The sequence below is a fragment of the Podarcis erhardii genome (assembly GCF_964252035.2).
Source record: "Podarcis erhardii genome assembly, chromosome: 5".
Taxonomy (NCBI): Eukaryota; Metazoa; Chordata; class Lepidosauria; order Squamata; family Lacertidae; genus Podarcis; species Podarcis erhardii.
The window spans coordinates 53,948,184-53,974,317 of record NC_138509.1 but is presented as its reverse complement, the minus strand read 5'-3'; the positions used below and the strand labels follow the sequence as shown (position 1 = coordinate 53,974,317).

General features: G+C 43.4%; 1 protein-coding gene across 8 annotated transcripts in view; it reads right to left on the bottom strand.

Moving 5' to 3' along the window:
* Positions 1 to 25,501, bottom strand: part of SORCS1 (sortilin related VPS10 domain containing receptor 1) — a 426,493-nt gene extending 400,992 nt beyond the window's left edge. For 4 of the 8 annotated variants that reach the window (XM_081863382.1, XM_081863381.1, XM_081863384.1 and 1 more), the window contains exon 1: positions 24,034 to 25,500. In XM_081863382.1, coding sequence (XP_081719508.1) covers positions 24,034 to 24,777 — 744 coding nt within the window. In that variant the 5' untranslated portion in view covers positions 24,778 to 25,500. Of the gene's footprint in view, positions 1 to 24,033 lie in introns of all 8 variants that reach the window. The other 4 variants (XM_081863379.1, XM_081863385.1, XM_081863383.1 and 1 more) reach the window with 2 other exon arrangements.
* Positions 25,502 to 26,134: the final 633 nt, after the last annotated feature.

The following is a 26,134-nucleotide window of genomic DNA, read 5'->3' as shown; positions in this document are numbered from 1 at the left end:
CCCACCCCACATAATCGATCGCAAGATGCAGTGTGCACACACTGTTTGAAAGGCAATGTCCATCAACTTTTTGGGGTGGAGCAGTCCCTTCAAATATTTTAGGGGGGGCAAAAGGACCTCGCCCCCTAAGAGTTGGCGTCTATGAAAGGTCTAGTGTGGCCAAGGAGACTTTCATTCCAGGTATACAACAGTAAAATTCACAACATTGGGATTAACGGTCACAAATTCAAACTTCCATGTGGCATGAAATGAGGACAATTTCAGAATCCTAATATTTTCCCAAGTGCAGCATTTGAATAGCCATAAGCCAATGACTTGGGGTGGGATCCAAACTGCCATTTTTACTATGCTTCAGCTATTTAATACAGGAGTCTCTGACGTTTCTCTGTCTCTCTTTTTTCTTTTTGTTTACTGAGACTGCACTTCCCCCTGAAAATATGCAGTTGGAACATGGCTAAGGATTGATAGATAGTTGAAATGTTAATCCTGGGAGGGGGGAGGGGGGTTCTAATAAACTTTATATCAGTTGCTGAGAAGGCAAAGCAGGAAATAGCTGCTGTGGTCAAATCCTAACTGTGTATTTCCCAGGGGCAGCTGCGGAATGCAGGATGATGAATGAAACAGAGTTTGGTCTAATCCACAGAGCTCATCTTTTGGTATGTATATGCTATCTATTATTCAAATATGGTTTTAAATCTAGTTCCAGCCATGTGGGAATACCTTTCGCGGGATAAAATCTTAGAGGGCTGCATTGCTGCAACCCTATAGCTTATAGTCTAATCTGAGCCTCCAGGCTTCCTGATTTAACCCACAAGGTTGTTTGCCCTTATGCTGTACACCTGGCATCGTATGATGTCAGGTGAGGGGTAGGTAAAGGTGGGACTTGGCTGAAAGGGGCCTTTGCAGGTACAGCCAATCAACTATACCTACAAAGCCCCTTCTCCAATGCTTCCTAAATGCCCAACAACCAGCTGATTGTCCCCTGCTTTTGATGAACTGCACAGCACAGCCCGTAGCGGCCTGGGTATCAAGGCTCAGAAAGGAAACTTCCCACAGCCAGGGCCGAGGATGCAAGAACTCCCCTTCCAGCTGTGTGTTTCTTGGTGCAAAAACTGGCTTCTTAGCTAACCAGTTGGCAGAGTGCTAGGGGGCTGGGTGAAGGCGTGACAACAACTGCAACTGCCTCTCCTTGTTAAAAGGGAATAGCACCCAGTGTCAGCCCTCTTCCTATTCGATCACTCACCCTCTCACCCTATTCTTGGTATGCATGGTTCAAACTAGTGGTGAGCAGGCTGAACAGTTTGAGGACATTGCAATGGAATACTCTGTCTCTGTATTCAGGGCCAGAGAGGAATTCCCCCCCCCCCCGACTAATTGGCCTGTCTGCAGGTTTTCACCTGCCTCATAGCAAATCATCACAACTTTGGTGGATAAAGCATTGCATGGTATCCTTTAACATCAAGGCGTCACAGTTAAAGGGTCTGGGAAGGGGTATTGTTGTCTAGGAGCCCACACTGAGGCCAATGGGCTATAGCAGGCATGTCCAACTAGTTGATCGTGATCTACCGGTCAATTGTGGGACGTCCCTGGTCGAACCTGGTTGATCACATGATCCTGATCGATCGCCCCCCCCCAAAAAAATACTCCCCATAAAAGCACAACAAATTTGGGTCTTTCTCCCCCCAAAAAGCTCAACAACTGTGGCTGAACAAGTGCCAGGTTTTTTTTATAGTGAAAGTAGATCACAGTCTCTGGGGAGTTGGACATGCCTGGGCTATAGGATCCCTTCTGAGAAGTAGCACAGGCAGGAATGTCACGCTTGATCCGTGTCAAGCGTGGCCCTCATGCCAGCACCGACCCACCACCTGGTTTCAACCAGCAGGTGGACTGGTTGAGGGCAGAAACTTACCCAATGCCTTTGCCAAATGGGTTTACACCTGTTATCAATAAAGTTGTGGCCTAATTTACCCCAATGAATGTCTCCTGTGTCTTATTCATCACTGGTAATCCCAACCAGCCTACAGCACCCCTTAGGTGTCTGGGACACACAAAAGAAAAAGCTCCAAAATGCTTATTTTTCTCTACCTTTCCAACGGTCAACAGGTTCAACTGGATCAGCTGCATGGCTGAGTTCCATTTGAGAAGGTAGTTTTTGATCATATGGGTCTTTGCTTTCCAGGTACTGGCACCTTATTGCTATACCCTGGTCCCCCACACTACGGATGTTTGAATGCAATTATCACAAAGAATTTTCCACTTTTCTAAACTCTCTCTTGCTCAGCTCAGACAATATTTTTCAATAGCTTACTTAGCTTTATTGGAGCAAGGGAATGGTTAGCACACAAAAAAACCCCTCAAAAATATTCCATCATTATTCCCCACGTTCATTTTAAAAATGTACTCTGGTGATGGAGGTGGGTGGAATGAAATGTTGCATTTGATCTGAAGATTATACTGAACATTTTGGGGGTAAAAGAAAATACATTTTACTCAAGATATACTGTAGGCAATATAACCTGTACTCCTACAGAAGACCATCTGTTTAGTATCGTAGTGTGCTGGATGCTATGCCTAAAGAAAGTGAATGTAGAAAATTAACCAGAAGTTTTACACTTTACTTTTGAGCTGTATGTAAATGGGCTCTCTAAATTCTCTAGCCTGGGAGCACCTTTTACCAACATTGATTGGTATGACAGCTGCTGTTGTCCATGGACTAGGAGAGTTTGACCACAGTAGTCCAAGCACTGGTGACTTCCAGTGTGGATTACAATGCCCTTTCTGTGAGGCTTTCCCTTGTGTTTGGTCTGGAAATTGCAGCCAGTCGCAGAATGTTGCAGCATGATGGCTGACAGGAGTGAGACACCATCAGATTTTTACACCCCTGGCTCAAAAATACATACTGACTGCCAATTTTGTATCAGGCCAAATCCAACGTATTACTCTTAGAATCTAAAACCGGTAACAGCTTGGGTCCAGTCTACTTGATAGGTTGCCTCACCCAATATATGCACACTTGATAACTATGGTTTTTGGTTACAGATAGGTAGCCGTGTTGGTCTGCCATGGTCAAAACAAAATAAAAAAATTCCTTCCAGTAGCACCTTAAAGACCAACTGAGTTAGTTCTAGGTATGAGCTTTCGTGTGCATGCACGTATCTGAAGAAGTGTGCATGCACACGAAAGCTCATACCTAGAACTAACTCAGTTGGTCTTTAAGGTGCTACTGGAAGGAATTTTTTTATTATGGTTTTTGGAACTGGCATTTTTACAAGTGCCACCCAATGCCTGTTCTGCGCTCATAAGGAATCAGTCTTTCCGTGTGACAGCACCTACACTGTGGAACTCCCTGCTCACAGATATTGGACAAGCTCCTTTGTTGTAATGTTGCAGATTTCTGCAAAAAGCTTGTGTTTTGTTTTGTTTTCGCAAGCCTCCTCCCCCTCAAAAAACCCCAATATGTGTGTAGATTTCTTTTTATTAATATATATGTATTTATTTCCTGGTAAAGGTTAATTACACTACATAAGCATATGTAGATGAGCATAACAAAATATGAAATGTTTCCTTCTGTTGCCAAATTCATTTTACATAAACCTTAATAGGATTTATTTTAGTCCCACTGACTGTCGGCCTGTAGGGATTGGCAGTGGCCCTGTTGTATGATACAGAGGTCTGAGAGGAATGTATTCCTCTTGCTCTAAGTTCACTGAAAAGAGATCCAGATATAAGATGTCATTAAATCCAGGCATTCTGCAACTAATGCCAACTATCAATACATGCAGTCAAGAGGAGGTTTTCCTAAGCACCTGGGTGCTAGATCCCCTCCATAATTCCTGGATTTAGTAAAAGTTAGAATTAATCAAGGTTTGATTAAATTGTGCCAAACACTGCTGGATTCAATTTATGCAAACAAGCCAGCCCAGCCTGAGTGTGCCCTCACTGGAGGAACAAAGCTAATAATGGCTGAGTCGTTAACCCATTAAGAAAGCCATTTGGAGGACAAAGACTATGCCAGGCAAGGTAAGGTGGGGACCCTCCTCCAGCTGTGAGTTAATGGGCAGTGACAAAATGGTTTAAAGGATGTGGGGTTTCAGTTTGGATTATATAAGTGAACGGGGGGGGTGAGTTTTGCAAGCTTGGGGGGGCATGAACACAAGAGAAGGTCAAACACAATGTTTGGGATCTGAGGCTGCAGCAATGGAAGGAACAGAACCTTTTTGGAATGTGGATGCTCTGCATTCTCTCAATCTAGATTCAGGTTGTATATATGTGTAAATAAACCCTATATAATAAAAACACCACAGACTCCGTTGTGCCTCATGGTTCCAAAAAGGTTCCATGGTTCCAAAAGCCCCTGGTAAGTGTGCCCGGTACTCCTGGAATCTCGCACTGTTTGCAGATTGGGATGGCCTGTAACAATGCTTTGGTTAATTCCATTCTCTGCCATTTTGTGCGCACCTGTGTGGTTCTCATCAGAAAGAGAGCCAGAAATGCTAGACTTTATTTCATGCTGTTTATTCTCTCCATTTCAGTGGAACAGTTTGGGGGGGGGGGTGCCAGGGAGACAGTTCCATTTCTTACAGATACCAATATGTTTGCAGTAAACTCAACAAATCCAAGAGTCTACCCCAAATGACAGATACTTTGGTCACTGGTCAACTCAGTATGAATGAATCCTTTGACATAGTCCATGTAGATTAACCCCACTGATAATCAAGGCCTTCTTCCAAAGCTCTATGCTGGGAAGGCCAAGCAGATGACTGTGGTACATGATGAGGTTGACCTTACTTTTATAGGATAGGAGCATGATAAGGATTCCTCACTGGGATGTGTTCAGTGTAGTGCCCTGCCCACTACCCACCCTGCTGAACACAGAGTACTAAAGCCTATCAGACAAACAGCAGCACAAAATCTTCCATGGCGTGGATTAGATGCACCAATTAGGTAGCTCTTGATTTTCTGCAAGCTTGTTTCCTCCAGAGCCTGGTAGCAAACTCCAGTGGGTTATGAGGGCAAAAGGCAGCTGGAGAAAGATGCCTGCCTTGCATGTTACAAGGATTATTAGTGGGGCAGGGAAAATGCTCCTTAAGATTTATGTGCTTCAGGGCAGCACTCTAGCTATTTATGAGAGACTGTACACAGCTATTTACTATGCAATAAAAAGAAAGTAATTATCATCTGCATCATTTACTGCACTTGCTCCAGCTGAAATACTGAGCACCAAGACTTAGCGGTGACCTCCTGTATATTTTGTGATAGGCATCACTTGTCTCACACTTTTTATGCTGTTTTCAGCTAAATTAGCATTTATTTATTCCATATGGTCTCTGCCTCCATCTTTTTTTTCTTTTGTTAACCAATCAATGCTGAAATACTGAACATCAAGACTTAGCAGCGCCCTCTTGTATCTTTTTGTGATGGGGAGGAAGACTTCTAATTTCAGGAGGAAGAAAGCTTATACTAACTGTAACATTGCACAGCTGAGATGCTCTCACCTTCAGGCACTCTTGGATGAGATAGATTTCAGCTGAAGTCCAGGCCCACCCTTGACACGGATACCAGCTGACCACCCTGCATGATTACTGATAGCATGAGCAAGATGGGGGAGTGTGTCCCTGTTGATTCAATGTCCCAGTGCGTTTCAATACCATTATCCACGGTATCCTTCTGGGGAAACTGTATATGTTGGAGTTACAGATAGGTAGCCGTGTTGGTCTGCCATGGTCAAAACAAAATAAAAAAATTCCTTCCAGTAGCACCTTAAAGACCAACTAGAACTAACTCAGTTGGTCTTTAAGGTGCTACTGGAAGGAATTTTTTTATTTTGTATATGTTGGAATCAAGTATGGAAGCACCTATTAAAGCCTGGTCCATCCCAGTTCTGCATGGGAGGTGGGACAAAGTCCACCCTGCCCCATTTCTGTACAGATTTTAAATAGAAAACCCTTTTTTTAAAAACCAAGTGGCTACATTTTTTAAAAAAGTACTTATGAGGTGTTCCAAGGGCTACTGGGTTGCCTCTGTTATTCTAAAAAGGATTTCTGTCCTTTGAAACTAGATAATCCAGTTGATCACAACATGAAGAAACTACAATGTGAGGCTTCTTTCACCTCACATGCTGGGAGTGTAATTGAGAAAAGTCTCTCTGGGACTGATGGGGTTTGATGACGTTCATTCACTCTCAGGAAGAATTGTATGGAGTAAAACATTGCTGTTGGTGGTATTTACAACCCCCTTTCCCTGTTTAATTTCAGCTAAGGAACCACCCAGCTTAGCCATGTCTGTTCCCCTGAAGTGATTACCAGTCAAGGGGCCTTTGGCTACCAGGAAATTTCTCTTAAAGCACAGATTACCTAAGGCTGCCTCCTTTTAATCTGCAAATGTACCTTCCACATCCCACAGAATGGGCAAAAAGTGACAAAAATCTTCGCACCTATACTTATCCTGTGAGTGACATTTTTTTTTATGAATCAAGAAAGTAACAGCACATCATGCTGTCTCCAGCTGTTGCCGCCTGCCACATTATAGTAACAATCTCAGCTTCCCGGCTGCAATTCGGGTTGCTTAAATCATTGTTTCTGTTGCAATGTGTCCATCACAAAGAAGCATCCCAGCAACAGTGTCAATACTCTTTGGGCTACACAGAAAGAGGGTGGAAAAAGCTGGTGAACAGAATAACTTCTCTTTTTATATAATGAAGTGGGCAAAAGAAGGGGCAAACCATATTCCAGTTGGGGATATGAACAGAGCCTAGCTGCCAAATCTAGTATAGTGGTACCTCGGGTTAAGTACTTAATTCGTTCTGGAGGTCCGTTCTTAACCTGAAACTGTTCTTAACCTGAAGCACTACTTTAGCTAATGGGGCCTCCTGCTGCCACCACACCACCAGAGCACAATTTCTGTTCTCATCCTGAAGCAAATTTCTTAACCTGAAGCACTATTTCTGGGTTAGCGGAGTCTGTAACCTGAAGTGTATGTAACCTGAAGCGTATGTAACCTGAGGTACCACTGTATAGAAGATTGCTGGCTTTGCTGTGAAGAAAATTTTGGAGAAATATCCCATATTGTCTTCAATAAATTGAGACAGGAAGAAGAAGAAATGCTGTAGCCACGAACTTGGTCTTGTGTGTATTACCTGTGTGTGGTCTCCAACAAAGTTCTACTCCAAGTACACCCACTGAAATTAATGGGCCTAAATTAGCCATGTTCATTAATTTCAGTGGGTTTAAGTAAGACTAGCATGGGATACAAGCACATATTTTCAAACGAATGTTCAATATGAAATACATGGAGTAGAGAAAGGTGACAAAATAATTCAATTTTAATATGATTATGTTAAAGTGGCAGTTTTACAGTGCTTATTTGTATGGTAGTGTAACACATTCCTTAGAGGCTAGTGCTTTCTACTGGCTGTAGGAGCACAGTTACAGATAGGTAGCCGTGTTGGTCTGCCATGGTCAAAACAAAATAAAAAAATTCCTTCCAGTAGCACCTTAAAGACCAACTGAGTTAGTTCTAGGTATGAGCTTTCGTGTGCATGCACACTTGTGTATCTGAAGAAGTGTGCATGCACACGAAAGCTCATACCTAGAACTAACTCAGTTGGTCTTTAAGGTGCTACTGGAAGGAATTTTTTTATTTTGTAGGAGCACAGTAAGTGTTCTAGGAAAGTTGGTGGGCATCTTTATTTTTTTGACAACTAACAGGCCCCCATTGATCAGGATGGCGAACCAATTGATATGCTGGAATTGCTAAGGGGATACTGAATTGTATATGGGTAGGAAGTCTGTATACAAATGTTAAGGCTGAGTTGACAACTAAGGCAAAGTTCAGACCAATTTCATGCAACCCAAGTGACCTTTTAAAAATGTGGGCTCAATGCATCCATGCAGAGCCAACTTAAGCCCAATGAAAATGTCCAAATGGTATAGAAATGAATGCAGGGGTACAATAAAACCATGTCTGCTTGCCTTCTCCATTCGCTGATTAGAGTTTTTGCACATGGGTATATATAGTCTAAACCACTGAGCCTAGGGCTTGCCAATCGGAAGGTTAGCAGTTCAAATCCCCGCAATCAGGTGAGCTCCCGTTGCTCAGTCCCAGCTCCTGCCAACCTAGCAGTTCAAAAGCATGTCAAAGTGCAAGTAGATAAATAGGTGCCGCTCCAGTGGGAAGGTAAACAGCGTTTCTGTGCGCTGCTCTGGTTTCGCCAGAAGTGGCTTAGTCATGCTGGCCACATGACCCGGAAAAACTGCAGACAAACGTCGGCTCCCTCGGCCCGTAAAGCAAGAGGAGCACCGCAACCGCAGAGTCATTCACAACTGGACTTAACAGTCAGGGGTCCTTTACCTTTTTATATATAGAGCACAGTCTCACTATGTGTACTATCTGTTCTCAAAAATAAATGGCAGATTGCACATTCAGAGCTTCCGCATGCTGTGGGTATATGGTCATAAGCCTCTATGTGTATAGGAGATGTGTGGAGCCCAGCAACGGGTTCTGCACATTGAATTCTGTTTCCTTTTAAAATAACCATTTCTGCAGCTTTTGATAATCTGCAAAAAGTTTTAATCTTTAGGCTAATCTACTCCATCTTTTGTGTTTCCATGCCCTGGTTACTTACTTTCAGTAAGTCAGGATGCCTCTGCGCAATCAGTCAATGGCTCTTAGGGCAGAGGGGTGGCATTGCCGTGGCAGAGCCCACCTCTACTTTACACACTTTGCTTGGCATGACTGCAATGTACTTCTGTGCCTTTACCAGGTTACAATTATGTGTAAGGTGCTTAAACAGCTTGACTGTCCCAAGGCACTTTGCTGTATGAGGCAAATGACAAAATGGCACACACATACATCCATTCCATATAAAATTAGTTAACTGGCCTGTATCCTCACTAATGGATCTGACACATTCATTCATTCATTCATTCATTCATTCATTCATTCCCCATCCTTCACCCTAAGGTGTCAAATGATTTGATGCATTTTTTTGCAATTTGAACTCCTAATATTTATTTTCCTGACTTATTCTTGAAAATTGGGTAGATGAGATTGATATATAAATACTTTGAGGAAGAAGAAAGTTTTAAAATGGGGCTCCATTTTTTTACCTTAGAATATCAGGAGACCAAATTCCAGCACACTCTGCAGTCATCTAGTTACCTAAATGTAGCTCTGATTTATTGCACTGCAAATAGGCAGGACAGCCTGTTGCTCTGCCTTCTGCTGTTATGCCAGTCTAGAGACAAGCACGTTCAAGTGGATTTTCTCTAGGTCATCTATCTATATTTGCTGCGGGAAGTGCAGATGAGCTCCGTGGGTGAATAACTGAGAATTTGCACAAGATTGCTAGTCAACCATCCCCACTGGGCCAGCCTCATGGCTCCTTCAGTCCTAGCCTTTACGCAGTTCACTAGCTGAATTCTGCGTCACTACTGACTACATAGTCGTGTGAAGCAATCTTCACTTAGATATTTCTCTCTTGATGCTGCAGCCTGAGTACAACCAGGGCAACATTGCCTTCCTGAGAGTGCAGGCAGGTCAAAAGAGAGGGAGTTGAACTACTCTAAAATCTCAACAGCAAAAAAGAAAAACAAAAAAGGAACAAAGCTGCTTTTGTAAAAATGAAATCTATTGACTTTCACATTATCACAGGACAATGTGCCTTTGGCTTGGAAACAACAAGTCACACTATGCTGAATAATTTCCATGTAATGATATACTTAAGCCTCTTCTTACTTTTGCAAGCCTGAGTAAAAACTCTGCGGAAAGCAAATTGCATTTCCAGGTCAAATCCCTGCGGTCAAAACCGTGTGCGATAATAATGTGATCTTGACAATAAATGTTATCATTATCACTACCAAAAGACACCTACGTATAAATGAGACCAAGATAGGTCTCCCCCCCATATATATATATATATATATATATGCAGGTTTTGGTGTCCTCGGGTGTCTTCCCGTGTAAAAGTTGGGGTGTCTAGGCGACGTTTCGACGAGGTCTCACTCGTCATCTTCAGGCTGGTGCTTTCGGCTTCTTGTTACTGGAACAGAGCAGGATCTCAGTGTTTGAGTTCCTATAAATACTGTAGAGGGGGTGTGGTGTATAGCCTCCAATGTTCTGGGCAGAGAGGAAGTTCCCAGGCTAGTGTGCCTTTTCTTCTTTTGTTCCTTAATTACTTGAGAGATATCTTGAGTGATTTCTTGAGTGATATCCTGAGTACCACTTATGTGGGTCATTAGGTGTGGATTAGTTGTTAAAGTCTTTGTGTCTTGACCTCTTGAACTTTGTGAAGAGTTTTCCTGAGAAGATGGCTGTACTGTACTTAGTTGTGCTCTGGCTTGGCTTCGTGTATAGGGGCGAGCTGTGGTTTTGTGGCTTGTGTCAGCCAGATCTGTGTAGGGATTGCAGGGGGGTGCAGCATCCGGAGGTGCCACCATGGATTGGCTACTGGATGGTGTCTGTAATTCATCTGTGGAGAGGGTCTGGGTTTGGGTCTGGTGTGGTTGATTGGTGTTGGCGTTCTGTGTGCCTCTGGATCTGGTGTCAGTTTTTGTGGGGAGGGCTAATTTCCAGATGTCTGGCAAGCGGGATGTGTCGTCACGCTTGTTCATGTTGTGAGGGTGTTTCTCTATCTCGATGGCTTCCATGATTATTCTCTTGTGGTGATGTTCCGTGTTAAAGAACAATTAAGGAACAAAAGAAGAAAAGGCACACTAGCCTGGGAACTTCCTCTCTGCCCAGAACATTGGAGGCTATACACCACACCCCCTCTACAGTATTTATAGGAACTCAAACACTGAGATCCTGCTCTGTTCCAGTAACAAGAAGCCGAAAGCACCAGCCTGAAGATGACGAGTGAGACCTCGTCGAAACGTCGCCTAGACACCCCAACTTTTACACGGGAAGACACCCGAGGACACCAAAACCTGCATTCCTGTACCCGTGAAAATCTACGAAAGCAAATATATATATATATATATATATATATATATATATATATATATATTCCTTTGACATTCATTTGAGCATAAAATTGAATTTGGAGTCGCCTATCTCCATGTCCTTTTGTATGTTTAGAGGCTGAAATTCAACATGCCACCCACCTCCCACCTTCCATTCTGCTCAATTCACTACACATCATAATTGTGATGCCCTGCAGTGTCCCTTAGACTCAGTGCCCAGTGAGGCAGAACTGGTTGCACTGCCCTAAATCCGCCTCTGGAGAGGGAGTTCTTAGTGGCTTGATCTCATCCCAACAAGTGAAGCTATTCTAGCCTGTGGTAAGTTCCTTTCCAATTCCCTGTATCATGATTAATTAGAGCTTGAGCAAGTCAGCTCCAATGGACAAGCTAATAAAAATCTTATTAGTACCAATGCACTCATTCTGATTTTAGAGTTTCTATTAAATGTTTGTTTAGTACCAACAATGTGCTGAGGATGAAGATATCTCATCACCTCTACTGCCTCAGTAGAAGAAATCGAACTCAAGATCTTAGTACAAATTCCAAAATTGCCCTTCTTTTCACGTAACGGTTTCTGTTCAAATTACTGATATATTAATGAAAACTTGCATTATATACATTAGCTGTGGTGGATTCAAAGGACAGTTTGAATAATTGCTTCATAGCTTATAACTGCAATCAGCCTAGAAGCAATTTAGACCTCTCAACACCAATGTGGCACAGCCCTCTCACACTGAAAGAACTCCAGATTTCACAAGAAAAGGTCATTTATTTGAAAGTTAAATTTAAACACCCGCTTCACGAAAGCCGCCTGTGATTATTGGCTACCTAGATGTGTGATGTGGGGCGCTGATAAGTCAAAGGAGCACACAAAGCCTATGTCAATACTTTTGCATGGGTTATCTATCCTAAAGAAGGAACACACATAATTTCAAAACAAATGAGTTTGGAATTTATTTTTCTTTTAATAATCATGCAGTTTAGTGTGCCTGGAACAGTTGCCATGTGTAGGAGAACCAAACTTCATAAAATATTTCATCCACGTTGAATACACAAAGAATATATTGTGCTTGGCTTTTTATCCACGTCCCTCCCCCCCCCCATCCACTCTGCCTTTCCCTGGTTATTCATGCCAGACTGAGCAGGCCTTTGCATAACATGAAATTAGCTACAACTGATATTCAAATTTTAAGGGATATTAGGAAGCAAATTGTCAGATGCTAGCTGCTAAGCATTCAAGTGTGTTGCCCTGGTGGCTGGTGGCAAATCTACTTGATGAATAGGTTCGGGCTCTATTCTCCAGACACTGCAAGTTCTCTGTGCATTATAGGCACCCCATGTATTTTTATGTCAGCCCAGCCAGTCCAACAGTACTTCTTCCTGCTGCTTCAACATCAGAGAACACAATGGCAAAAGAGACTTGCTTTATACCCTTTGCCTGTTCTGAGCCAAAACACAGCAGGTCGCTTCACCTTCATGCACTGTAATGTTTCCTAAAACTAAGAGAGATTCATTGCCTTTGAGGCTTATGGGACTCTGAAATGCAGCCATTTTAATTCACCTCCTGCTGATTAAACAACAAGGGAACCTAGTCAGACATTTTTACCCCCCGCTTATTTCATATGTGAATATGCATATAATTTCCAAAACTTTTAGACAATAAGAAAAGTAGCTTCAGTGGCAGATGCTAGTGGAGGAATCAGTGCAAAATGGAGTAGCTATTAAGGATGGGATGGAAATTCAATGAGGTTTGGACTTAATAGCGAACCTAATTTTCACTTTCTGAAACATTATGCAGACCAAAATACCTAACTTCAAAATTTGCTGCTCTCTGAATATTTTGATGGCATTCTCCAGCCAAATAAAGTGCACCAAAATAAGCATATTAGGGGAAAGCATGCATAAAATGTACATTTTAGTAAAAATAGCATGTAAAATTCATTGTTGGAGGAAATTGCTTGTAAAAAAACCCACACCTTTGTATCAGGCAAAAATGCATACAAAATAGCATATATTAGGAGAAATGATCAATACCATGCTGATGAATTTTCATGATGACTTAAAAAAATCATGGACTGATCCAGAAATGTGAAGAACTGAACTTAAGACAGGAAAAATAAACTGATAGAAACAAAAATTGATACATTTGTCTGTCCCCAAAAGCTATGCACACCTTTGATGATCATTTAAGTTACTTAATCGACCATATTTATATTTTGAAGACAAATCATAAATGATTGTATTGCAGCAGCAGTCCATTCCAGCAGTGCTCCAGAGACAGAAAAGAATTGAGGGGGTGGGGTGGGGAGAGAATGAGTTTCTGTAGGAGTTTAACACCTCCTATTGAGACTGCAGTGCTCAGTTGTGCCAGTTTATTGATATCCACTGCCTTAGGTATACACAACTGGGTTTAGGAGTGATGCATAAAAAAATCTAATTATAGTTTGAAAGGTCAAGAATAAGATTCCAGCATATGATTCAAATGCTGAAAATGACAGCAACCCTGTAAAATCTAATTCAGATACATCAGTACACAAAAGGGTACATCTAGGTTAAATGATGATGAGCAGAAGAAATGACTTGCTGGATCAGATCAAGGTCCATCTGGTCTTAGCAACCTGTTTCCAAAAGCCACCAGCTGGCTACCACCAGAAGCTGACAAGCAAGGCATGAAAACGATCACTTTCTCCTGTGTTCATTATTCATTCATTTTATTGGTATGCCGCTTTTCCACCCGAAGAAAATGATGCTCAAAGCAGCTGACAACATATAAAACAATACATTTCAAAACCAAACAGTGCATAAAGAATTCCCTGATAACATAACAAAACAACACAACACAATAGCAAATACAATAGCATACAGAAAGCAACATTTCAGAACTATAAATATAACATGATTACATAAACAACATCCAGCATCCAATAACAAGGGAGCGTTACAGTTTCAATTTGGTCCTAGAAACACCCCTTCCATGATGCTGCTTGCAGCCCCTTTCCTGCAGCAACTTGCAAGGCTTCCAAGGGCAGTGGGTGGGGTAGATGGAAATATTCCTCCCATGATGTTTGTCCCCAGTAGCTGGTATTCAGATGCACACTGTCTCTGACCACATAGGTTCTCCTCAGCATTTTTGGCTAAAAGCACTGAAAGAAAAAAGACTGACCTGTCTTTCATCAAAACTAAGAATGGGGAACCTGTGACTTCCCAAGATGCTGTTGAACTACAACTCCCATAATCTCTGACCATTGGCACTCAACAGCATCTGCAGAGCCACAGGTTCTCCATCTCTCATCTATGCTGATGGTTTACATAAGGTTTAGGCAAACACAATGGATATCAAGTCTATTTGATTCCCGTTGATACTTTCTCTGCAATTATGCAAAATTAGAATTTCCTATCAACTAGCAATATTGCTGTCACTACCTCTGCTGGATGAATTGATCAAAGAGAGCCCCATTCTAGTTCAATGGTTTGAAGTGCACACAACACATGCTTAGCGCTCCATTGGTAAAGAACATACTATGCATGCAGAAGGTCCCATGGTCACTTCCCAAATTATCATGTTAAAGGAGCTGAAGGAGCAGGGCTGAGATATGAACCTTTATGTTTAATCCCTTCATGGACCTATGGTCCCACTTAATAAAATAAAAGATATAATCATATAACCTATGGTCCCACTTAATAAAATAAAAGATATAATCATAGAGGGGGAGAGACAAAGCAAGGTCACTTGACAAGTGAAAATCTTGAATCCATGTTCTCCAGTTAAAAGACACAACTCATCTGTAAAGAACAATAGGTTTGTGTTCTTCATTCAGCACAAGCCAGTTTCCCAAAAGCTAGTGAATCATATTTCCTTTCAGTCCTTTCCATCACAATAGAGTTATTCTTGGGGGTGGGAGGGGAGGATATTTTCAGTATATCTTGTTACAGAAATTGTGTAGTTTTAAAAAAGCTAGCTGGGCAACACAGTGGAAAATATAGCTAGAGCTGAATCATGACAAAGGCAGAAGAATTATGGCACCCATTTGGTTTGGTTCTGAAACATGAAAAGCTGCTTTGTTTTTTTGGTGAAACAGTTTTTTGTTTCAAGGGCTGATTGCAGTTTGTGTTGGCTTCTCTCTACTGAGTGCTTTCTCACTGTAGGAATTTGTTTCGTATCAGGAGGGCATAGGAGAGATTTATGAAGTACAGAGGAGTATGATGACTATTATGTGAGAAAGGCAAAAAGGGGAAACTTTGGGGGGCATTCTTTTATTTTTGATGGAACTTTATACGTCGCTGCCATTTTTAACAAAGCTCTACTCAAACGTGCAAAGATCCCATTTGTTCTGAGAAGCACTTTGTAATTTTAAAAACGCACTGACATAGCAAGAGACACGAAAACTTGAATACTCAGGAAAGTGTAGAAGGTACTTCAAGCTGCTATAAGGAATGTGTCTGAATCCACAATGCATGCCCAGTACTCATGTGTTTTGAAGACACCCACCCAAGAGGTTTAGGACCTTTTGTTGGAGATTAAAACTTGTGCTTGATATGAATGTGTGTTTACTCTTAATTTTATGCCCCAAGACGTTCTTGCACAAGAGGAATAAAGAAAGATTGGTTTATTACATGAAATGAAAGTGACTGAATATATGGTTGCTCCTTCAGATAGCCAAGTTACAATTACTGTGGGCAGCAAATCACACAGCATCCACACCTTGATCTAAAGAGTAAAATGATGCCTATTTCAAAAGTTGAGAGAGAGAGAGAGAGAGAGAGAGAGAGAGAGAGAGAGAGAGAGAGAGAGATTTGTCACAGATCCATGCTAGAAGTGAAGAGAGAAAGGGAGGGAAGGGTATACCTGTCTTGAAGTAAGTATCACCTCAGTCCCAGATCAAGAGGGAAGTGCCTTTTGTTTGAGAGTTATGCTCTCCCCATCAGTAACCTGCGCTAGCATGGCTGCAGGGTCTTTGCCACCCATTCATTGGTCCATGATCCAGCAAATCATAGAGTGCATATGGTTCATAATGGGAATCTTATATCAAGTTATGCCAACTTTTACTCATGTCATGATCTACAGAGATAAACCACAGGAAAGGCTTAGATTGGCATCCAGTGGTACCTCGGGTTACAGACGCTTCAGGTTACAAACTCCGATAACCCAGAAATAGTACCTCGGGTTAAGAACTTTGCTTCAGGATGAGAAGAGAAATTGTGCTCCAGAGGCACAGCAGCAGAGGGAGGCCCCATCAGCTAAAGTGACGCTTCAGGTTAAGAACAGTTTCAGGTTAAGAACAGTTTCAGGTTAAGAACAGACCTCCAGAACGAATTACGTTCTTAACCCGAGGTACCGCTGTACACCATTTCAAGGCCATTGTTTCTCCCACATTCTGATGCCTTCTTGTTCCGCTCACTACAGTGCTACATTTTCTTCTTATAAACCCATGCTAAACTTTAATGCCCGCTCATCTTGTTTGTGACCTCAGAAAAAGAACCAAACATCGTTCTTCCCTTCTTCATAGATTTGCATTCCTCAATCTGATTTGCATCATTTGATGATTGTATCAAAGGGATACCTGACATGTGTGAATAATTACTCTTCCATTGAACACCATCACAGAGAGAACTTTCATCACCTCAAATGAAGTCAGTCCTGAGGATGTTTACATCTACTGTCACTGTTATAAAGTAAAGCGCATTGCTCTGCAACATAAAATAGCCTCTGACATTTATTGGAGGTGTTCTCCTGAACGCTGCAAACACAGGACAACACAAATTTTGAGAGTCACATGCTAAGGCATCCAGAACTGAGCTATTATTATACTTTAGAATGTTCAAGCGTTATAGGTTTGCAGGTATAAATTCCCAGGTAGCAATTGCACAATTGTTCAGCACAGAGGATTATTCCACCAAGGAAAGAAGCTGCATTCTCATTCTGTCTTTGTGTTGTACACAACCTTGCATTTTCAATAATAACCACAAGGAATCTCATTATACCATCTTATCTCCAAACTGCCTCATAATGAGAGTTTTTCTTCTGAAGCCAATTTCTTTGCTTGATTATTTGGAGAAATAACTACAGGTTTCTTTAAAAGATACAGCCTATTTGTGAGTCTCCCTCTTGCTTTGCATCTTATGAAGCAAGCTGTAAGAAAGTCTTTCTGTGTGAGACCATACATTTCCACCAGCCCATCTCCAGGGAGCCATTAAGAGTTTTGATTGCATAGGCTACAACTTTATGCACACTGAACTAAGAGCAAGCCCCACCGAACATATTAAGTCTTGCTTCCAAATAAGCATGCATAGGTTTGTGTTGATATGAATAATATTTCTGGAAGTGAATGGAAATATGTGCACCAGAAAAGCACAACGTAGACCACTATCCATATTAGAGAACAGTCATACTATCTTTGTCAGTGTGGCCAGCCAATGCCTTTCTTTGGAGGTGGCAGCTAAACACCTGAGAAGCTGGGCCTGCTCCCTTCCTCCATGCTTATGCATGAGCACAAAATGGACTTGCCATGCAATACAGATATCCACATCACTTGTTCATTTATTAAATGTGTGAAAAAGTGCAATAATACATACAATGAGACAACCATCATAGAATTTGTTGCATTCTGTGGTTGCTGTAGCTCCACCTCTTCTTACTTGTTCTATTGCTGTGGGTTGAGAAGACCTATCCTTTACAGGCATTGCTGCAGTGTCATGGTTTCCTGTTTTTACTGGTTTACTTAATGATGGCTCCTATGCACTCAAACACAGGTTTGTTGTTCATGATAACGGTGGTGTTTCAAAGAGGACAAGAAAATATTTCCCTCTCATTGAGGCTGTTCTCTTTCCCCTAGAGGTAAAAAAAAAAACAACCCACAAAAAACCTGGCTTCTTTTCCCAGTTAAAATCAAGATTAATCATAAAAACAAAGGCAGCCATATTGGTCCATGAGAAAAATAAATAAACCTCCAAAATCCACAGCAGGGCATCAGGGCATAGTGCTGACCCAGCCATTAGGCAGGGCAAGCCCACTATTTCAGGTGGCACATGCCCCCCAGGCAGCATGCTCACATGTGTCCTACCTAGCTATTGCCTCTGCCAGCAGCTGGGAAGCGCTGCCACTGTCAATGCTGATTGCATCCATTTCAAGTGGGATCTCACCCAAAATAGGTTCCAATGCTGGTGCTGCTTCTTCACTAGCAGCGGATGTGGCAGGATGAGGCAGCAGAATAGGCAGTGGCAGGAGCATGTAGGTGGTGGTGGCAGGAGTAGTAGGAGCAACAGCAGGGCAAAGTGGGACTTCCCCTTTTGCCTCAGGTAGTGGAATGGGACGCATCGCCTCTGGCTGCCCTGTGTTTTTATCAGGACCATTCAAAATGTTACAAAGTATTGAGCAAGCTTTCAAGTTCTCCAGAACTCTTCATGAGGCAAAAGGCTATATGAAGCAGGCCAGGAGGCATAGATGGGCACACAAAATAAATGCCCATACTGTATCAGCCTCCCCAAACCTGACATACTCCAGATGTTTTGCACTAGAACAGGACTTCACTTTCAAATTTCCATCCTCCTTGGCCATTGGTCAAGTGTGGTGCAGTGGTTAAGAGCGGTGGACTCGTAATTTGGTGAACCGGGTTCGCGTCCCTGCTCCTCCACATACAGCTGCTGGGTGACCTTGGGCTAGTCATACTTCTCTGAAGTATCTCAGCCCCACTCACCTCACAGAGTGTTTGTTGTGGGGGATGAAGGGAAAGGAGATTTTGAGCCGCTTTGAGACTCCTTAAAGGGAGTGAAAGGTGGGATATCAAGTCCAAACTCCTCCTCCTCCTCCTCCTCTTCATTTATTGCATTTATATCTCAATGCTTCTCCAAGAAGTTAAGGATGGTGTACATGGATCTCTTCCTCTTCCATTAATCCCCACAACAACCCTGTGACATAGGTTAGACTGAGAAGCACTGACTGGCCCCAGGTCATCTAGTGATCTTCACAGCTAAGTGGAGATTTGAAGCCAAGTCTCCCAGTTCCTAGTACGACACTCTAACCACTACACCACAGCTTGGGGCTGATAGTACAGTGGTACCTCTGGTTGTGAATGGGATCCATTCCAGAGGCCCGTTCACAACATGAAAAGAGCGCAACCTAAAGCACCATATCTGCGCAGGTGCGCGGTGCAATTTGGCACTTGTGCACATGCACAAAGCGTGATTTAGAGTTTCTGCGCATGCGTGAGCAGCGAAACCCGGAAGTAACCCTTTCCAGTACTTCCAGGTTGCCATGGAACGTAACCTGAAAGAACGTAACATGAAGCAAACGTAACATGAGGTATGACTTTAGTTGTAATCCAAAACTTCATGAGGTCACAAAGTTTTATTTATTAATTTCATATCCTACCCTTCCTCCCAAAGGAGCCCAGAAGAACCCAAAGGTTCAGGAAGGAGCATCTATATCTGTAATACCCCACCCAGTCCTCTTATCACACAACGCATGCATTATTATAATTTCAGACATTACTACAGTTTTCCACAATAAAAAACAACCCTCAAACGCATTTTAGTGATTAGGCTACACTGTATGGCTGTTTTAGGACCAGGCTAGCTTGACCACTCTTGCCCATGCATTGGCAACCTCCAGACTGGATGACTGCAAACTGCTTTATTGCAGCTGCCAAGAAGCTGCAACTAGCACCTAATATGGCAAAGTAACTCACTGGAGCAGAACATCTCCATTATATTACACCACTGCTGAAAGATTTGCATTGGCTGCCAATTAGCTATCAGGCTAGATTTTAGTGACTAGTACTACTGTATAAAGGCCTCTGCAGTTTGAGATCAAAATACCTAAAAGGTTGTCTCATCCCTTATGTACCAAACCTGGCAGATACCATATTATCAGGAGATCCGTTCCACACAGTGTCAATTCTGGGCCTTTAGTGTGGTGGCACCCATACTTTCAAACTCCCTCTCATAACATATCAGACAGGTGTCATTTTTACTGTCTTATCATTGCCTGTTGAAGACTGTCCTCCTTCAACAAGTCTTTTAACTGGAATTTTTTTTATCCCACTTGATAACCAGATTTATTTGAAATTCTATATTAAAAGCAATTGTTTTTACATATGTACTTGTGCTATGTGTGTTTGGTGTGTGTGTGCATGCGCGCAGTTGTTTTGGATATGGCTTTTATCACATTGTGAAATATTTCTTTGGGATGTTTCATAGGATAATAAGTGATCTAACAATTATGAGATGAAACTTTTATTATAATGGGATGGAATAAAATTATTCCATGATTGTTATTTTCAAACTGCCCTTTCTCCAAAGAGAACAGGGGGGTGGTACACAACAGAGTAAAACACTCAATACTGTAAAAAATAAAAGTCTATAAAATCCTTACATTCCATTAGCTATGGAATGTACACAATTAGACTTTCCTACCATTCCTTTTCAGTTTCTGTCCAATGAATTGCTTCAATAAATGCAATACTTGAACAATAAAGGGAATGGAAAGCCTTAATGAAATCCACAGGGGGCAAATCCCTGACTCCTTCCAGTTTTACCTACAATAGTGGCTAGGAGGGCTGCCACAAAGTAGAAAGGCCCCTCTAACCCACCCTTACATAATTTGAGCTCTGAATAAATGACTAGGTTTCTGTGTCTGCAATAAAGCAAGCTAGTTTTTTTTAATATATTGAAAGATGCTCCTGTCAAAATACACCACCTGTCTAGCCTAGGGGTGACTAACCTTTTTGCACCAGGAGCCTGACTCCAATCAATTTTTGCTGATCTTCTGAAGGCCTGATCAATTTTGGCAACAGCAGCAGCTTAAAAAAAGGAGATACAGGTAGATGGAAATATTGTCCCCAGCCCAGATGCCTGATGGGTGCATTAATTCCCCCCACCCCAGACATCAGATTCCCTGAACAAAGAAGGGAGGAACCCCCTCTTCAGCTGATCTGCCCAGATTATCCAAGAAGAAGAGCTCTTTTTCCTGTTCAGGTGTGAGTATAAAGTTGTGAGGTGGCCACATTCACTTTTGGTCACACCCAACAGTGGCATGCAGACCCTGAAGGACTGGCCAGGCTTTTAGCCAGTGAATGTTAACCACTCCTCATCTAGTCTTCTTCAGACATTCATCATATGAGCATGAGTATAAATGCATGCATGCTAATTCTATCTTTCTGCAGTAGAGAAGTCTCCTGTACTTGTGTAGGCACCAACAATCACTTCCATGTGTTTAGTCAAGTGCCATTATGAACACATGAATAGTGAGAAATACACTGGAAATTCAGATAATTGTTTTCAATGTTTATATAATGTTGTTTAGACTCACACAACTCAGATAATATATTAGACACAAGGACACAACTCAGATAATATAATAGACACAAGACTAGATCATCTGAGCCTCACCTTTGGGTATCTGAGATTACTAAAATCATGATTGCCAGGAATGGGAAAGTCCATGTGAGACAGAAAGAACACTTATGCAATTTGCAAGACCATCACATTCCAGATTGCTGGCACTTCCACAACTTTTCCAAACCTTTTTAGAGATGCCTACTTTGCCTATTTGCATATTATCACTCTACACAAAGCACTGGATATACTGGTTCAGATATAGTCCTGAGAATCAACTCTCCTAGTTACACATTGTCATACTTATCCAGAGTCAACAATGGTCCAGCACTGAATTTGGTTTTCAAATCCTGACACAACCAAAAACTCTAGTCAAGATGCCCCTGACATTTACTTTAGAGGGGAAAATCACCTGAGACGGTAGATATTTCACTGGATCATAAAGACACCTTGCTTTCACCAAACAGGATGATTCAGCAGCAAGATCATTTTGTGCAATGACAAAAGAATGGTGGTTGCTCTAGATTCTGCAGATCTAGAGTGATCTGCTACACCAATTCCCTGTCACCATACTGTAATGTGATAAATGTGTCATGAACACATAAAATAACACGACTGACTTCTATCACCCATTTAAACACATGCAAATGTTCAAAAGGATATGACCAATTGACTGAAGAACTTTTCTCTACTCACTTTGCAACAAGACTTGCCATAAAGGTAAATTGGAATGTAGCATTTTATAATTCACAATACAGTAATGATCAGAATTATATATTGTTTTAATTTAAAGTCTCCATCTTATCTCTTCTGTGCTACAACACCAGACAGAAGCTTTTAAGCCTATTTTTAAGTTGTAAACCATTGCTAAGGACATGAGTCATATGAAAGCTGTGACAAACTTGTTCAATCAGTTTTAAAAGTCTGGAGTTTGAAGTGGAGGATTGATTTTTGTGGACCTGTATTAGATAGAGATCTGATAGCCAAAATGGGTAAAAAGGGGGAAAGGTCCCCCGAAAAGCACAAGGGTTTTTTGCATTATTGGATTAAAGCTCCTGAAAACCCTATAAAATTATGGCCTGGTCAATAAAGTCTGAATTCTCACGAAGTGCTGATGACATCCTCATGAATACTAAATGGACATACTGTGATTTATACTCCCTCATACCAAAAGGAATTTATAATGGTAAAATCATCATTTTTTAAAGCTACAATTGAAAGCTGGCTACAGGTAACAAGAACTAGAAGTGACAGACCCAAAGAATGCCTTAAGATGGAGCATGAAAGATTCAATGTGTATCTACCCTATGAAGAAGAAGAAACTTTTCCCCTTTGTGTTTTGGTGCATCTTACATTTCCTTAGTTCTCTTTAACTTTGCAGGATAGAGTAGCTCCCAGGGATCAGCATTATACAGAAGCCCAGTCTGCATTGTCCTAGTTCTCTAAAAGCTGATATCCAGTTTATACTAGGGAGTGTTGTGAAAGAAAGGAGCTCTGTTTATTGGGATAAATTTTCAGCAGTGCAACACAAGAACCTTTTTTATAATAAAAAAAGATACATGTTAGAATGAAAAGAGATTTAATTACTGTAGATATACAGGATGGAAAAACTCTCATTTTAGCATCAACAGGGATAAAGCACAGAACAACAGGTGAGCAGTTATCTTGCAACCTGAGTTTCCTTTTTATATAAATGGGCACCTCACCACCCCTCGGGAGCTGATGATATGTGGTGGTGAGCCAATCCTCAGTTGCAAAACCTGAAGTGCTTTAGTATGCCTGAGGGAAAGGAATTCAGGGCAGGCTTGAAGAGATTCTAATACTGGCATGCGTTTGATCAAAACTGAACCCTGATTGCTCATGACATGATCTATTAAATTAAAGCTAAGGGGCAATGAATTAGTGACATAATAGAGACTGAGAGACACTTTCTACCCCAGTGTCCCAGTACAAGAAACACAGTTCTATAAATTTTGCAGAATCAGCCAGTATCACACAGGGAAAGAGGAAAAGAAAAATTGACTTGGCGATGGGAAAAAAGAGAAATCTGTGTGTGCTGGTTAGATACATGTCATCAAATGGGAAGCCGGATTGAAAATGGACAGACTGGAGATCAGATAGGATCCAGTGAGGAAATCTGGCCTCATAGGGGGCTTTTGGCCCCCGACCACATCTCCATAATTCCACTACTCACCATGGAAATCAGGCTACAATTTGTGCCACCTTGCCATACCAGTAGCATCTCGGAAATGAAATATCCGACACTTTTCATCCGACTTTGAAACAGTTTGATCCACATCTTCCATCCTACACGCGACGCGACCTATTTTACCCTCCGTGATCTCAGCCCTTTCCCACTCGCAGCGCCCCAAATCCAGGGCTCTCCTCTCCTCCTACATTCGCGTGCGCCTGAATGCACCGAGATGCAGTTCAAGGCTGTGCCAAGTGGAGCAGGAAACTTTCTGCCCCAGAGAGAAAGCGCCACACGGACGCACGAACAGAAGACCACCCCTCCCTTAAAACAAGCGGGGGTGGGAGGACGGGAGCGCGCGAAGAAGAAGGCGAAACTCCCCCCGAGGGGCACTAAAACCGAAGAATCATCCAGTGCTGTGGGAAGGCGAGGTTATCATCCTGCTCCCTGAATCTTTTCTAGAGAACAGCAGCTGAGATTGGGCCATCTCCACCCCCACCCCCCACCCCCATCGTGCTTGTTATTATCGTGACAATGCTGGCTACTCACGCTACTGTTGTGTCCCGACCAGTGCACCATGGCTTGGTTATGCGCCGAATCCCCCGTGAGGGCGAAGGTCGTGCTCGTCAATTTCAGCTCCTCCAGGCGGAAGAGCGTGGCGTTCCCCGGCAGCTGCTCCGGACTTGCCCGTTCCCGGCTCTCCGGAGGCTTGTCTCTCTCCGCCGGGGCCCCTCGGGGCTTCCGGCTCCCCAGCCGCCTCCGATCCGCGCCGGGCTTCCTCAGGCGGCCCAGGGGCGCCGATCGGGCAGCGCGGCCGGCCTGAGAGTTCGCCGTCGGGCGCCCGTCGGCGGAAGAGAACTTGGCGCGCCCGGCTCGATTCCCACCCGAGGGCGACGCTCGGCGGCCGAGCCGAGCCTCGGGGCGCTCGCCGCTCAGCTGCCGGGAGCCGGCCAGGCTGCGCGATGCGTCTTTCTCCTCCGCGGGGGCAGAGGCGGAGAGGGCTCGATCCCCGGCACTTGCCGGCGCCTCCTCGCCACCACCGGGGCGCCTCTCACCTCTTTCCTCCCCGGGTCTCCTCCTCGCCTCGTCGCCTCTTCGCCCCGCCGTCCTCAAGTGCATTAATAATCCGTCCGGAGCTCGCGGCTGCTCCCGCAGCTGGAGCTGCACCTGCCAACGGCACGAGCTGCAAGTGATTTCTGCCCCGATGAAGCCAAAAGTGAGGATCAAAAGCCATGTCCGGGCGGCTAGCAGAGCAACGTGCCAGCCTGGGTACCAGCCAGTAACTTTTCCCATTGCCCCTGATGCTGGTGGAGGGGCGGGGAGGGAACGTGTGCGAGAGAGAGAGCGACGGAGAGGGAAGCGAAATGGGAGGGGAGTTGGGAGAAGACGGCAGGTTGTGTTTTATTCCCAGATCTGCTCCTAAAGGAAGGCAGCGGCGATAACTCTCTCGAAGTTTCAGACCCTGGATGCAGTCTGGCGAGAAAAAAGAGGGGGAGAAAGGAGAGAAACACCCCGCTTTCTTTGCTTTCGGAGTTCCCCCTCACCCCCCAAAAGCTGGCGCCGCCGAGCGGGCTTTTGATGAAGGGGGGAAGCCACCACCGCGCGGGGGAGGAGCTGAAGGAGCGCGCGCGAGAGAGCAAGCGAGGGAGAGCGAGCGAGCGCGCCAGCCAGCCAAGCCCGGCTGGTGATTTCTCCGGCTTGCCTTTGTAGAAGAAGTCACCACATCGCCTCCCCGCCCCCTCGCGCCGAGCACGGCTCCTTCTCGTCACTGGATCGGGAGGGACGGGCGATCCGCTCGCCCCCTTTCCAGGCGCCCGGCGGCCGCGCCAACTTCGTCTGTTTCTCCCTCCGCCAGCCTTGCGCGTCTCTTGGCCACCTCGGGGAAAGCGGCGGCTGTGTTGGGAAACGATGTGAACAGCGAGAGCAAGGCTCCTTCGGGAAGGGGATCTAACGGCGAGGGACGGCGTGTGCCACTCAAAGTTCCCTCACGTTGGCGCGGTGGGTGGGTGGGGAGGGGTCGGGGTGACACCCGCGAAGGTGGGCGCAAGGAAAGTGGGTGAGGGGCGCTCCGGACTTCTCTGCTCCTGCCCAATAGTCCCTGCTGAGCATAACTCTTCTGAAATCGCACCCAACGTCCACTTTGAATCACAGAAATTTCACGTCAGAAAGAAGCACAAACAATCAAGGGGGTGCGCATATCTATATCTTTATATAGAGCAGGTATAGTGAAATGAAAGAAAGCTGCTTGACATATTTCTCCGCTGCAGTTCAAAACAAACTTCTCTTAACAATGTTTAAAACTATATACAGTGTAGCATAATATCATCTTAGCCATGACAAAATCACAACAAATTTTCATGTCTCTAGTTTCCTCCGCTGCCTCTGCCCCTGCTATGTTTCTCTCCCAAATGAAAATTCATGGTAAATTCTGCAGTGGTTCAGTCACTGGAAGTGGGATCTCAGAAAGAAAGAATTTTATACAAGACAGAGTCACATGGAATGGAGTAGAGTTTGTCTCCGAAGGATAGTGTTCTCTTTCCCAGCCTGAATTGTGTTTCCAACGTAAATAGTGGCTGTGTACACCCTTGTGATATTTTATTTGAAAGTGGGGTGCATATAACTATTTAAATAATAAATAAATAAAATAATG